A 14,809-nucleotide genomic window follows, 5' to 3' on the forward strand; every position below is an offset into this window, starting at 1 on the left:
CATGCTGCGTGCAACTCCCAGGTCCCCACCTCAGCACAGATGCCCATCCAATGGTTGAGCATCAAGCTCCTCAAAAATACTGCTCAAAATTCAAATTTGAATTGGACTCGACGCTCAACCATTGGATGGGCATCTATGCTGAGGTGGCGACCTAGACTTGCACGCAATATGATGGCTGCACAACCCTAGGCCCCAAAAGATCCAAATCCCTCCCCTGCCCCATCAGATTAGAGAACATGAGCCCTTTAATTTATTCAATTGTGTAAAGCCTAACTTTTTTTCTTGCCTCCTTCCTTTCTTGTTTTCTTTATGGAGTTTTTCTATTGGAAGTTATAGGTCTACACATTTGTTGTGGAATATTTGCAAACACCCCCACTAAGTATAGGGTTGCATTATTTTTCCTACCAGCCAGATTTGGAAAATAAAAAGATAGGAAGGACGAGGAGTAGTTATTGATTGAGAGAGATTAGATTTAGGGTTGGATTGTTGCGTAATGTAGTTGACATAATCCTGACCCACCAGCTCTCCTGTTTTCGTCACCTTTATGAGTCTTTATGTAGAAATTGAAATATATCTACCTTGTAAGAAATGACACGCAAGCGATATACATGGTTAGTAATGTTAGAAACAAAAGCAGAGCGATACAGAGATTTATTGTGGTTCACACACCAGTATGGTCATATGGTGTGCTACATTCATAGACGAAGGCGAAGATGTTTCACTATGTAAATCGAAGAAAGTTATAATGAAGATCTCTCAAGAACACCTAAAACGGTGTTGCTTCACTCTCCTAGAAACCCTAAATTGAAAACTCCAAAATCTCACTCACTTTACAACAAAGCGGGTAAAGAATATAAATACCACTCCATTAGATCATATCATCGGAACATGTAACTCATTATTTTGATGAATCATTTCTTCAAACAGAAGAAGATAATGAAAACACTTAACTCAAAATCTCACTTATCAAATTCCATTGTGGAAGATACCATTTTTTTACTGAGAAATTAGTCATGAAATATCTGATCCATGCATAATATCATTAAAAATAGATAAAACAAAGAGATACAACAAAATCCTCCATTCGAAAGTGAAGAATAGCAACCCATTATGAGTTTGAATGCTGTCTAAAGATCCAGCTTTGGTTGCTTTTCTTTCTAAAAGTTTTTTCTTCTGTTGGGTGTCAATTCCAGTTCTCTGTCTTGACTTCAAAAGCTTTTTAATGTCTGTGAGAGGTGAGTGGGACAGCAAGAGTCCCAGACCACTCTTTTTTAAAGTCTGCATTCCTCACTTACACCACAACTAGGCACACGAGATAGGGCATGGCTTCATGGGCGGGTTTATTTTCTTCAATCTCTTTTTTTTTTTTGTTTGGACAAAGGGTAGTGATCCTGATGTTGTTAGGGCTAAGGAGTAGTTCCATCTTCAATGATGAGTAACTTAGAACCTTTATGGTAATGGCTATCTAGTATGGTATCCTAGTATGAATTGAATTGAGCAGACTTTAGTCTTTAGTGACAGGAAGAAAGAAAGAGGAGTTTGTTGTTTTTTTGCATGGAAGAGTGTAGTCTAGAAAATGAGAATAGGGTTATAGCCGCTCCTTTTCACACCTTCTTCAGATCAATTATAGAGAAAGAATTCTTGCAACAAATATATAGTGAAACACTATATAGGTAATTTACCGAAATACCTATATAGCCTAAAAAAAAAAACTTTTTTGGGGGCTGGCGGCCCAAACCCTCAGCATGGATCCACTAGTTTGTCAGAACCTCAGTAATGAAGATTAACACACAAGGTGAATGGCCCTTTGGATTTAGCATATAGATTAGCTCTATTTCACTACAAATGGTATCTCCTCCACAAGCTATCCCCTAAAAGGCTTTAGTTTGGATAGTGCATACCACAACACATTCATTTGGAGATTGGAGACTACCCACCAAGTTTCTAGGCATCGATATCGTATCGGTTGGTATCAGTATCATGGAGACTGATACCAATATAGATACCTATATTGATCGGTTGTATTGGCCAAAACATGGGTTTTTTTTTTTTTTTTAAATTGATATTGATATCGGCAATGACTGATACGGTACCCGATAACGTATTTTATAACCTTGCTACCACACAATGGATCATCTCTGTTCCATAATCTCGAATCCCATTGAGATTGATCTGTCGTTAGATTGGTAACAGTTCTCCCGTTTGGACTAATTTAAAATAAAGCCCATTATTTGTATGGTTAAGGTTTGCAATGGGCCTATCCCAGTTGTATAAGGCCCAATCCTTGACCATCATAGTTGGTAGTTTATGGTTCAAACCCGGACAAATAAGTGGACATTCTACCAAAAAATGATAGGGTTGAGTAATCGAGTTTCCCTTCACCCACGGTGGAGAGAGAATCTCTTAATCCATGGGATTTGACCTCAAATTAGACTGAAAAAATATTTCAAAATGATGACATTCACAATTCTAAGAGTTCAATCATAACGTGAAATCACCTTAGACGAAGAGAACCCTTTTTCACCTTGGGTGGCAACAAACTTTTTAAAAATGATTCCAAGTGGAGCCGATTTGTAAGCCATTACTATATGGGAGTGGGGGCTATTGGCCAATTTTTGGTTCTTACGCTTACCATCTTTCCCATATCCATCCACAAAAGAGTCCAAGGCGTTTCACACGTACCCAACAGCTTCTTGTGTTCTTCGTCATAAATTTGGACATCGCAACAGCGACCATGTATGCACAATGGGGCCCGCTATGCATACATGGCCATTGCTGCACTGCACGATGCGCATAGCAGCGCTCCAGTTACAACAGCAGATAAAAATTCCATAAATTTCTGGCTTTAACCCTTCTCCAACCCAAGTTTCCTTATCGTCCAACGGTCTCGATTTGCCCTTTTTGTATGCATGGAGTTCTGAGTAGCTAATAGGAGCTACATTCTGTAATCTAATACCAGAAAGCAACTCAATATAACAACTGCAACAGTAGTAACTCAGAACAAATGCAATCCATACCAAATATTTCAGTATTAAGCAAAGAGAACCCACAAATTTTAGTAGGAAGCAAAGAGTGCCCACAAACAAACTTACATTAACTTCAACAAACAGAGTATCAGAATTATGGAAAGGTCATATGCAGAGAGAGAGAGAGAGAGAGAGAGAGAGAGAGAGAGAGGAAGGAGGAAACCGACATTTACAGAAACAGAGGAAGAAAAGAGTACCTGGAAGAACGTCTTTGGGGTTCAGAAGGGAGCAGTAGAGAAGGGTGAGGCATTTTTCTTTCGGGAGTGTTTCTGGAAGTGCGCTTGGGAGAGGGAACGCCGAACTTGAGTTTGAGAGAGAGGTCGTGGATCCCAAGCTTCTGCATTCTCTTTAATCCTTTTATCTCTAAACTGCTCGTACCCTGAACTCTCTTGTTCTTGGGTACCACTGGCTTGGGTTTTGTCATTCTGGGCTTCTTTCGAATTTGCATATGCTTCCGGGGTTCGAGTTCTCTTCTTCAGTATCACCATTGCTTCTCTATTCGTCTGAAATCTATTGCTGCGTCTGTCTTCTCCAATGGTAACGTAAGAACCCAACAACCACGAGACACGAGGGAAAAATAAAATAAACTACTTTGCCCGAGCGCCTTGCCCGTAAGGCGGACATTGCACATTTCACCATGTCTTGGCAGCACGGTACTATCGACCAGTTCGTCAATAGAGGATCCAAATTGAAAATCATACTGTCATCGATTCACCGCCCACTAATCCTCCTCGGTGCACAAGCCATGGAAATGCCATTTTAACAGTAGAGAACAAGAAGGCAAGAAGACGGCGGTACTCGATAGTGCCTTTTTTTTTTTTCTTTTAATATAAATAGGTGTGAGCGGGAATCACCACGGACTCACATTTATTCATGTCATGTATGATGATGTCGCAATTTCTACCATTTGATGCTTCCACGTATGCTCATCCTATTTTTGTCAGAGTGTGTGTGAGAGAGAGAGACACAGAGAAAGAGAGTGAGTGTATCCTCTAATGCATTTTAACAGTAGAGAACAAAAAGGCAAGAAGACGGCGATACATAGCGCCTTTTTTTTTTTTTTTTTTCTTTTAATATAAATAGGTGTGAGCGGGAATCACCACGGACTCACGTTTATTCATGTCATGTATGATGATGTGGCAATTTCTACCATTTGATGCTTCCACGTATGCTCCTCCTATTTTTGTCAGTGTGTGTGTGTGAGAGAGAGACATAGAGAAAGAGAGTGAGTGTATCCTCTAGTGCTTGGTCAGAGAACTTTTTTCCTTACGGGCAAGAGATCGACACCTGGTCACGTAAACCTTGCACCAGTGTAGGGGCCAATGAGAACGCACGCAAGGGCATACATGGATTGGATTTTATTTCCACAAGAGACGAAGTGATAATTTCACACGTTCATGTATCTGGTCGTAAGGACTATTCAACCAGGTAGCATTCTTTTTCCCTTCCTTTAATTATATTCTGTTTCATTTATATTTGTATGCACTCTCTCAGTGGTCCAAACATTGGTATGCATTCTTTTGTTGGTCATGAATTTTTAGCACTTAATGTTAGTAGGAACCCCAAGGTCTATTCCATAACAATTTAATATCAATAAAAACTCCTACTTTATAGTGGGCATTGTTTCCTTCAATCCTCAACAGACATCATAGGTTTGAATTGGCCAAATCAAATGGATCCCCCATTTATGCAAAAGCTAGAACTTGTAATGTTTTTTTAAAGCTTTATCTTGCCAAATAGGTAATGCATTCGAACTAAAAATTTACGAAATGGATAGCCAGGCTAGGTGGTGAGGGAGACAACTGACAACATCCCCACATGGTTTGATTTTTTGCTAAATTAAGAGAAACTTGGGCCTGTCCAAATCTGAACCCTAATAGGCCCAGTCCACTATTTAGATGGGTTGGGTTGGGTTGGAAAAACCCAAATAAGGTTAAGCAGGGCTAAAGTTTAGGCCTTGGGGATTGACGAATTGATTCAGAAAACACAAATTAACAGAAGAAGGAATAATCAAACAACCATACCGCAAGGATAGATATACGTCGTTTGAGAATGTGCCTATGTCCATAGATAAAAATGACTTCACTAGCAATATAGAATAGGGTTACAAGCTCTCTTCTTCTTTCCTCTCTATTTATAAAGAGTTCCCTTTGAATCCTAATGATCCCTTCTCAATCCCACAATCCTTAAGTATATATATATTCTGGCATGATTATATGGATACCATTCACTGCGGGGCGGGTATTTTAGAAATATACTAAAACCTTATAGAGTTTGTTATCCTTACGATGGTGGTGAACCATCTTCTATGGTGGAGAAAAACTCTCTCCTCTATCATATGAACAATTTAGCCAATGAGCTTTATGCATCCACGTCCTCCTGAAATAAAACTCAGGCTTAGACGGCCCAAACCCACACTGATTTTGATAAAATCTGTTCCTTTGGCTTAGGCTAGCACTCTCTATTCTCTAAGACGGATGAACTAGGATTGTATTAAGATTTCTCATCCCAAAGTTGACCTGAGCTTAGATAGGATTCAAAATATGGGAATAGGTCTTCCAGGCGTCTCTCTCTTTTCGTGTCATCTTGTTCTACGGAGGGCCTATAGGCCAAATAATTGTTGGGAAGGGGGGAGGGGATGTAGGAACGACCGCAACACAAAGATATGTTGTTCAGCAGGATTGCCTACATCTATGGTAAGATGAGAACTGCATAATTAGCAATGGAGAATAGGATTACAACCTCACATTGGCACACCGCACACCTCCTCTCGCTGAAAATATAGCTTCGAATATCCAGGATTTTAATGCACAACAGTGGTCGAAGTAACCATAAGCAGGTTTTGAATACATCAGGATGCATGCCAATACACAAGGGTGGAGCTATTTGATTACATTAAGTTCTCAAATTTGACATGTAACCATTCCACACTAATTCCTCATATATCTGATGGTCAAAATTGTCATTCTTTTTCACAGGGAAAAAAAAAAAGGCACAGGTAAAAAAATTCCTTTATATATATCCAGCAGAGTTTGCCTTCTGGCATTTCTCAATAAATACGAGTCTGCTGGTAACTAGATACTTACAAGGTGGTACAAATAGCCTTGACGCCGTGCCCTTTATATTCTTAGTTTTGGTAGTAGAACACAACGCCTCAACAAGTGATGCTAAAGACCTGTAAAGGTTTGAACCATCCAAACAGAGATCTGACTCAGAATGGTAAGAATTATAAAGCCACCAGACTGATGTGGCTCTTTTCTATATGTTTCCCTTTGCCTTCTGGGTTCCATTTAGCCCCTGCCCTGCTACACCTTCTACTAGTGAAGCAACAGAGTAACAATTAACAAGCAACTAGTTCTTTACATACATGAATGCATATACTTGTAAAACCATTCAATTAAAAAATCTTCTCAACATATTTCACAAACAGATAATAATATAATGTCCACAAATATTAAGTTAGTATCTAAAAATCACAAATCATGGGATCAAAATTAGAGAGAACCAGAGTCTACCATTGGTTAGTAAAAGAAATTTGCTGACAGGGACATGAAAATTAGCTAAAATCTTATACAAGAATTACAGATGGAAAACCCAAGAAATTGAGCACTTCCCAAGATACAAATCTTTACTGATTAATGTCACTGATGTTTGTGGGAAAGCCCTCACCATTGGTTTTCTATACACTCGAAATGTACAATCTGTACAGCTAGGATGGGATAGAGATATATGGCTCTCCGACACCCCAAAAAGAATTTCACATGTCAAATAAGAAAACTGTGTTCCTCTCTGTGTCCTTTCCTGGTTATTTAAAAGGCAATTACAAGAATCTTATAGACAAATTGGCCAAACATGATAGCACCTTGCAAACAAAGAATGGGATAGAGGCAAACTAGAACAGACATTGTCACTCTGAAGCCTTCCAACCATTAGGTAGAGAGGAAATATCTATTCTCTGAAGGGGAGTGGGGTTGGAAATGGATGACCAAGATTCCTATGCTGGTTGAACTTGCATTTTCTCGTGTACATCCACAATAAGATCATGCAACTCAGGGAAGACTGTTACTAGTATCAGTTCCAACATTCCATACGTAAGTTGCTTGATACAGATAGTTGACTGCAGCTTGCAAACATCCACATTGTGAAAATAGGAGCAGACGAATGAACAGAAATAAGTGAAAGAAGGAACTTAATTTGGGACGGTGCAAGGTGCAAAAAGAAAATGAAACTTACCTGAAGGAAATAATAAATGTCTCTTGCACAACGGTTGTACTGTTTATGCCCAATCAAGCTAACTAAGGCAGTAGGAGCTCCCCCTGAAAGAAACATATTCCTTATTAATTGCATCTGTCTAGTAAGTACAACCATCCTGTCCCCCTTGTTAGGCAAGAAAGTGGTGAGAAACCTACCTTTTGAACCAAGGTCTGTGGAATTAACATCCAGACTTTATTTTTTTAAAGAAAAGAAATAAAAAAGTTTAAGAAGAAGAATGATCAAACAGGAAGAGATATCCAACCTTCAACACAACAGAGCTGCAAGAGGGAAAAAGTAAAAAGGGTGGAAAAGAAAACTAGGTTCACATATTTGTCAGTTTTTGATCCATGCTCTCTGTACACAATGTAAAATTGAACTTAATGCCCCTCTTCATTGACCTATAAACATTTCTTTTCAACCAGACATTTTTTGTTTTACATGCAATATTAGATAACATTTGTAACAATATATTCAACCTTTGCATGGTTTGCCAAGCAGAGAGAGAAACTAGCGAACTAGAAGCGATCCGTTCTTAGAAAGTTAAGGTAAAAAATCATTACATAATTGGATTTCCTTATTGACACCACTCATGGTGTAAAATAATTTGTAACCTACTTTTTTGCCCTTTTAGTATAATATACAAAATTTTTCAACGACGGTAAATATTGTCATTTCATATCTATACTCGAAAAATGTGCATGACAATGACACCTTTTGATAATGACATAATGACACGTCACTTTCAAATTATTTTTGAAAACCTTTTTATACCCTTACAGAACTTTTGGAAATAAGACAAGTGGCAATTAAAAGAAGGTGTCAAGTTCTAAATTCACCTATAGAGGTGTCATTCCGACAATCCCTTACATAATTACATTTCGGATAGTTATGCAAACCATGTATGGAACGTTAAAGCCAATAACATCTTCCAAGCTTCTATCCATCACTAGAGAAGGTAAAAAATTCTCTCCTGTTGGCTGGGGGTGTCTCCTCCACATTTAGCCATGAACCTTATGTTTGGATCCAGGATATCGAAGGGTTCAGTTTTATATTTTTGCATTAATCATTTTACTATGCCAACTCTGTATTGGATATTTTGTAAGGGCCCCACCCCATAAGGTGTACTTTTTTATTTGGTGTGTCAATAAAATCTGCAGTAGTAACATCCACTTCCACCTCCCAGTGTCCCAACACCCCCCCCCCCACCCCAACCCAACCCAACCCAAAAAAAAGAGGAAGCAATTATAGACCAAGTAATCAAGCAATGAAACTCGCTGTGCTATTTAAAATGAAGGCCTCATTGAATCCACAACTAGATGCGCTTGAATTCAGAGAGCCGTACAGCCAGCCAGTCAGACAGATGATTGACAATAGCCCCATTTCCTGAAGAACTTGAAAACAAAGGAGGGATGCTGAAAATTTTGATGTTTCTGGGATTTTACAGGCAGATATTAATGAGCCATCATCTTAACCACTGTGGGGTGTCTTGGAAGATGCATAATTTCTTCTAGACCTCGTTCTCCTGGATGCTTCCTAATGACATCTAGAATCTAAGCCTAGGATGAAGCACTTTACCTTCTAGTAGTACCAACTGCTTTCCCAACTCTTGGAGGATTTGGGAGTTGTTAGATGCTTTTTCTTCTTTTCTTTTTCTCTGTTAAGAAAACAATGGAAACTGATTGGCTCTCTTTGATGGACAGTGATGAGGGTCCAGTAGGTTTCAGCTTCTAAGAACTTAAAACATGATAATTGGGTATCTAGAAGGACAGGTGTAGTGGAAAGATCCACTGAAGAAAGGAAGCATGCAAAAAATTTAAGCCAGATTAAAGAATCTATAATGCAGGGGGGGGGGGGGGGAGGACCTTAAAAGGACTAGGCCTTATAACACTGATAGATATTAACTTATTAACCAACTACTGTACACACCTGCATTATCCATATACTTCAAGAAATAATGCCCAAAATAAATTCCGGTACATAGTCAAACTTTAATCTCATCACCATTTCAGTTAAAAAATAAAAATCTGCACAAAATATCGACTGCCTAGCTGAAACCAGTTCTATAATTACTAAAAACTATACGATCAAAACCCTAACCTTTGAGAGGGGGAAAGAGGAAAAATAAGGATATATGACCTAGAAGAAGCATTTTAAACCCTAGAACTCGATTCAACTAAAACGTATATTGGGTGGACTTGATGATCCATGAGTTGATTCAACAAGTCATTAAAAAATAACACAAATTATTAAAATATAAATATTATATGTACAGAAGATTGTTTTAACTGTGTTATATCACCAGTCATCCACATAACATAAGAAGCTACTTCATCCACAAGGCTCTTCCATTTCTTTAGGGAAACAGCTCAGGTCTGGAATCCCAAAGATCATTCTATGGGTCTGGGATCCTTATAACTTGCCACACATGGCACAATAAGAAGGTTGTCACCATTGTTGTGTGGGTCCTATCTATTTTTCGAGAAGAATAATAACATTGTAATACCAAACCCAACCCCCCCCCCCCCCCCCAAAAAAAAAAGGGCAACCTTTGCGAAGATGCTATACAATCAACTGAGTTCTTAGTAAGAGACCCCCTTTCAATTGCAATCAACCTATCACTCCTGCACAAGCAGCTTCCCAATTAGCCCCTAACTAGTGTTCTGTCCCTAAATTCCACGAAAATAGACAACAGAAAAGAAACTAAAGCTTGGTCTTTTCTTACCCACTCTATATTCTTGCCCTCAAAATTTCTAGCACTCCAACAACAAACAAAACAGCAAAAGGAATCAGCAGCTGAATCAGAACCCAGCTGCTTTTGCCCTTGCCTCCACTGCGCCCCCCCTCCCCCCCCCCAAAAAAAAAAAATCCCATTCTTCCATCACAGACAGAAATGAGAATGGAAAAACCAATGTAACACAGCCGCTGATAGAAACTTTCCACACCCACAGTGCGGACCATGTTTTTTTCTCTCTATCTAAGATGCTAATTGTAAAAAAAAAGGGGGGGGGGGGGAAAGAGATTCAAATGGGTGATTCCCAACCGTGTTTACATTTCATCTATTTTAACCATCAAGAGGGACCTACCAAAATAAGATGTTAGATTGGATGGTTAACAGTCATCATAGCGTCTTATTCAACGATGTGTAGAACCTTTACCGTGGGACTATGATGTATAGGTCCTTATCCTTTGAACATGTGAGACATAGGAATGTTATTGGGGCCAGACTTGTTTATGGGTCCTGTAGACCCTGACCTGGGATGTTCCCTTGCTCAATGGTTTACAGCACAGGATATAAACTGAATGAGTCAAGTTGGACCAAGTCGGAGATTACAACCTACCCAAAACTAGCAACCTGAGTAATTTCACCAAATTCGCTTGAAATCAGATTAGGTTGAGGCAACTCATTGAGTTTTAGAATGGTGCCTAAGAAGTGCATTAATTTTGGAGCAAGCTGGTGCAGGGCACCATTGGTTCCAATTGACCCTTGGCATTTATAGGGCAAGGAGACCATGTTCAGTGCCATCAGAAGAGTGCGCATTGGATTTATATTTTTCCAGAGAGTCAAAATCTCCTTTTCCTAGGCTTCAAGGTGGTTCTGTGAAATCCCCCCCCCCCCCTTCTTTTTTTTTTGGGGGGGGGGGGGGGGAGTGTGTTGGATCTTTGTTTGGTTAGTTCTATTTGTAATGATTGGACTTTTTGGCAACTTTACCACTCTGAAACTTTCTTTGTTTAAAATTTAGAATGCTAAGTAATGAGGTTGGCAAACCCTACCAACATGTGTTAGGCTGCAACTCAATAGACAGGATCACAATAGCTGCTCAAAACCACGGGTCTGATTCCCTCAAGTTCTGGTCAAAGGAAAGCCTAATGGGGTGAAATGAATCCCAAAAAATGATAACAATCTGATGGTTAGATTAGGCTATGAAAAATAGGTTTCAGAAATAGCAAGTCGATCACCAGAAAATTAGGAACTTTAAAAACTCTTAATCCAGTGGTTAGATCAGAACCAAACTTAGACTGGTGGTTCCCAATAGAAGTGAGCGACAAACCCTCCAAATATCAGTCCAATCCAAGGGCAAAATGCCCCTAGGTGAGGATTCCTATTTGCAGCAGGAATACCCCCAAAACAGGGGTGCATAGTTATCAAGGCGTCGCCTAGGCGTCCAGGCTCCTTGTTTGCCTTGGGCGCCTATGTGAGCACCTTGCCGCCTTGATTTTAGACCCTCTCCAACGCCATGGTCGCCTTGCCACCTTGATAACTATGTAGGGGTGCCACCAGTTTTAGGAACAGCAACCAATTGACTTCCAGAAGAAAAAAGAGAGAGAGAGAGAGAGAATCTCTCAATACTCAAGATAATGATTCCCTTAATAACCCACAGAAATCGACAACAGATTATTAACTTAAGGAGCTAATGATGGAAGAGTTCCAGGTCAATGGGACTCTAATAAAAAAATCTCAGACTCAAGATTTAAAACCATAGGATGGTTTGCACTAACCTACGGTTGATGGATCTTAAAGCAGAATTGAAAACTCAGGTGTAACCATTAAAGAACTGAAGAGTTTTAATAAATTGAAAGACTAACTAGAATAAGACTGTATTTACTTGGTTATTGATAGAGAAGAAAGAATGAAGAAGAAGAAGGTCTGACTAAGCATCTCACCTACCCTCAACTGGAATCCCCACAGCCATTACTGGTATAGTGGTATCCCACCACATAGCACTGTATCTCACAGCCATCTGAGTCTAACAGATTGAAAAGTAGCAAAGCCACCTATGGAATTCCGCAAATACTGGCTTGATCAAAGTGATCACAGCCCAGCTTTATTTATAATACTGAAATCATATGAAGAGAATACATCTAAGCAATGTGGGACCCAAAACCCATATTACAACACTCCCCCTCAAGTTGGTGTATACATATCAAACATGCCCAACTTGCTAATTATAGGAAAAAATAACTTAGGACAGATTCCTTTCGTGAGGATATCAGCCAACTGATCACTAGACTGAATAAATGGGATACATATTATCCCTTGTTCCAACTTTTCTTTGATAAAATGCCGGTCAATCTCAACATGTTTGGGATGATCATGTTGAACCGGATTGTGTGCAATGCTGATTGCGGACTTGCTATCACAGTAGAGTCGCATAGGAAGATCAGTAACCATCCCCAAATCTTGAAGCAACCCCTTGAGCCAAAGAAGTTCACAAATACCCTGGGCCATAGCTCGGAACTCAGCTTCAGCACTAGATCGAGCCACAACAACTTGTTTTTTGCTTCTCCAAGTAGTTAGGTTTCCTCCAACAAATCCAGATGTGGATTTCCTATCATCAGGACTACCAGCCCAATCTGCATCAGTGTATGCTTCTATCCGGAGGTGGCTATGAGGAGAGAACAAGATTCCTTTTCCAAGAGATGACTTAAGGTAACGGAGAATTCTATAGGCTGCTTCCAAGTGAGAAGAGTGAGGATCATGCATGTATTGACTGATAAGGCTTACAGCAAATGTGATATCCGGCCGAGTATGTGAGAGGTAGATCAATTGGCCAACTAACCTCTGATAACTGCCCTTGTCCACCGGGTCGCCGTCCTTACTCTTCAAATGTGTGTTGGGCTCAAGGGGGATATCTGCTGGTTTACACCCAAGCATCCCTGTCTCTTGTAACAAATCTAAGGTATATTTCCTTTGAGAGAGAGATATGCCCTTAGCTGAATAGGCAACCTCAATCCTACCCAATTCCTGGACTTCAAACTCGGTGCCCAAATAAGCCTTCAACTTCTGTATTTCTTGTGCATCACTGCCTGTGATCACTATATCATCAACATAGACAATCAACATTGTCACTTGCTGTCCTACCTTCTTCACAAACAACGTATGATCAGCATTGCTCTGCTTGTATCCATAAGCAATCATAGCCTTATGGAACCGGCCAAACCAAGCCCTAGATGATTGTTTCAGACCATATATGGCCTTCTTCAGTTTACATACCTTTCCCTGAGTTTTTGAAGAAGTAAAAACAGGAGCTATCTCCATGTAGACATCTTCTTCCAGATCTCTATGTAAGAAGGCATTCTTCACATCAAGTTGCTGGAGTTCCCATCCGCGATTCACAGCACAAGAGATAATAACCCGTACAGTATTCATCTTAGCTACAGGAGCAAAGGTCTCTTGGTAGTCAATACCTTTGGTTTGAGTAAACCCTTTGGCAACAAGCCTCGCCGTGTATCTCTCCACTGAGCCATCAGCCTTGTGCTTCACTACAAAGACCCATTTGCAACCAACAGGTCTTTTTCCAAGTGGAGGACTCACCAAATCCCAGGTCTGATTTTTTTCAAGGGCATGCATCTCTTCATTCATCGCATCCTTCCATTTCTATTCGGTTATAGCCTCCTGCCAGTTGTTAGGGACGGAAACAGAGGATAAAGAAGCTATGAATGCATGGAAAGCAGGAGTTAGTGAGTTATATGACACAAAGTTGGAAATAGGGTGCAATGTACAACTTCGCTTTGATTTCAGAACAGCAATGGGTAAATCAAGACTGGGATCAATAGAGGGCTTACCAGAAATCTGACTAGGAGCAAGACTTGGAGCAGGAGCAGATGCCGATTGAGTAGGATCAGTGGTGGTGGTCTCTTTGTATAGAGGGCCATCCAGAGGAAAATCAGTTCCCCAAGTGTACACAATTTTTTCTTGTTGTAGTCGTCCCACTTCCTGTTCTTGACTAGTAACCCCTTCTTCGAATTCAACAGAGGTATCCTCTATAATAGGTATTTCAATGTCTAGAGGAGCAATCAACGGGACCTCTTCACCACTTATAATCTCCCCATGCAAAGGTTTCGGCTGTTTAAAGTAAGCTTCAGACTCCCGGAACACTACATCCATAGTGACAAATACTTTCCTGGTAGGAGGATGATAGCATTTATATCCTTTTTGGGTAGCAGAATAACCAAGAAATATGCATCGCAATCCCTTGAGATCAAATTTACCGTGTACATGATGATTCCTGGCAAACACGACACAGCCAAAGACTTTGGGAGACACAACAAAGGTTGATTTTCCACAGAGCACATTCAAGGGGCAGCGACCATCCAAAACACGGGAGGGAAGCCGATTGATAAGATATGTAGCTGTAAGAACAGCATCACCCCAAAAGCGAGGAGGAACAGCCATAGTGAACATAAGAGAACGAACAATCTTTAGAAGATGGCGGTTCTTGCGTTCAGCTACCCCATTTTGAGCGGGAGTGTCAACACAAGAGGTTTGGTGAATGATCCTATGGCTGTCCAAATAAGACCGAAAGGCACCGTCCATGTATTCCTTTCCATTATCGGACCTAAGAATCTTGACCTTGGCATCGAACTGTGTCTCGACCATCTTATGAAATAAAGTGAAACAGGTAAAGACGTCACTCTTACTATGCATCAAATATACCCAAGTCGTCCGACTAAAACAGTCAATGAAATTGACAAACCTCCGAATCCAGAGCTAGACACACAACGGGCAGGGCCCCATACATCAGAATGTA

At 40.1% G+C, this 14,809-nt stretch overlaps 1 protein-coding gene and 1 long non-coding RNA gene across 5 annotated transcripts in view; both read right to left on the bottom strand.

The window, feature by feature from the left end:
* Positions 1 to 2,901: 2,901 nt before the first annotated feature.
* LOC122662064 lies at positions 2,902 to 3,569 on the bottom strand. The gene is made up of 2 exons (XR_006332965.1): positions 3,224 to 3,569; positions 2,902 to 2,949 (listed from the first exon to the last, which is right to left on the bottom strand). It is a non-coding gene; the product is annotated as an uncharacterized LOC122662064 (long non-coding RNA).
* Positions 3,570 to 6,575: 3,006 nt separating this feature from the next.
* LOC122662063 overlaps positions 6,576 to 14,809 on the bottom strand; it is a 54,441-nt gene continuing 46,207 nt past the window's right edge. For all 4 annotated transcript variants that reach the window (XM_043857621.1, XM_043857622.1, XM_043857623.1 and 1 more), the window contains 2 exons: positions 7,260 to 7,342; positions 6,576 to 7,143 (listed from right to left, as the gene is read on the bottom strand). In XM_043857621.1, the coding sequence (XP_043713556.1) occupies positions 7,021 to 7,143; positions 7,260 to 7,342 (206 nt within the window). In that variant the 3' untranslated portion in view covers positions 6,576 to 7,020. The remainder of the gene's footprint in view (positions 7,144 to 7,259; positions 7,343 to 14,809) is intronic.

The sequence above is a fragment of the Telopea speciosissima genome, chromosome 5 (genome assembly GCF_018873765.1).
Source record: "Telopea speciosissima isolate NSW1024214 ecotype Mountain lineage chromosome 5, Tspe_v1, whole genome shotgun sequence".
Taxonomy (NCBI): domain Eukaryota; kingdom Viridiplantae; phylum Streptophyta; class Magnoliopsida; order Proteales; family Proteaceae; genus Telopea; species Telopea speciosissima.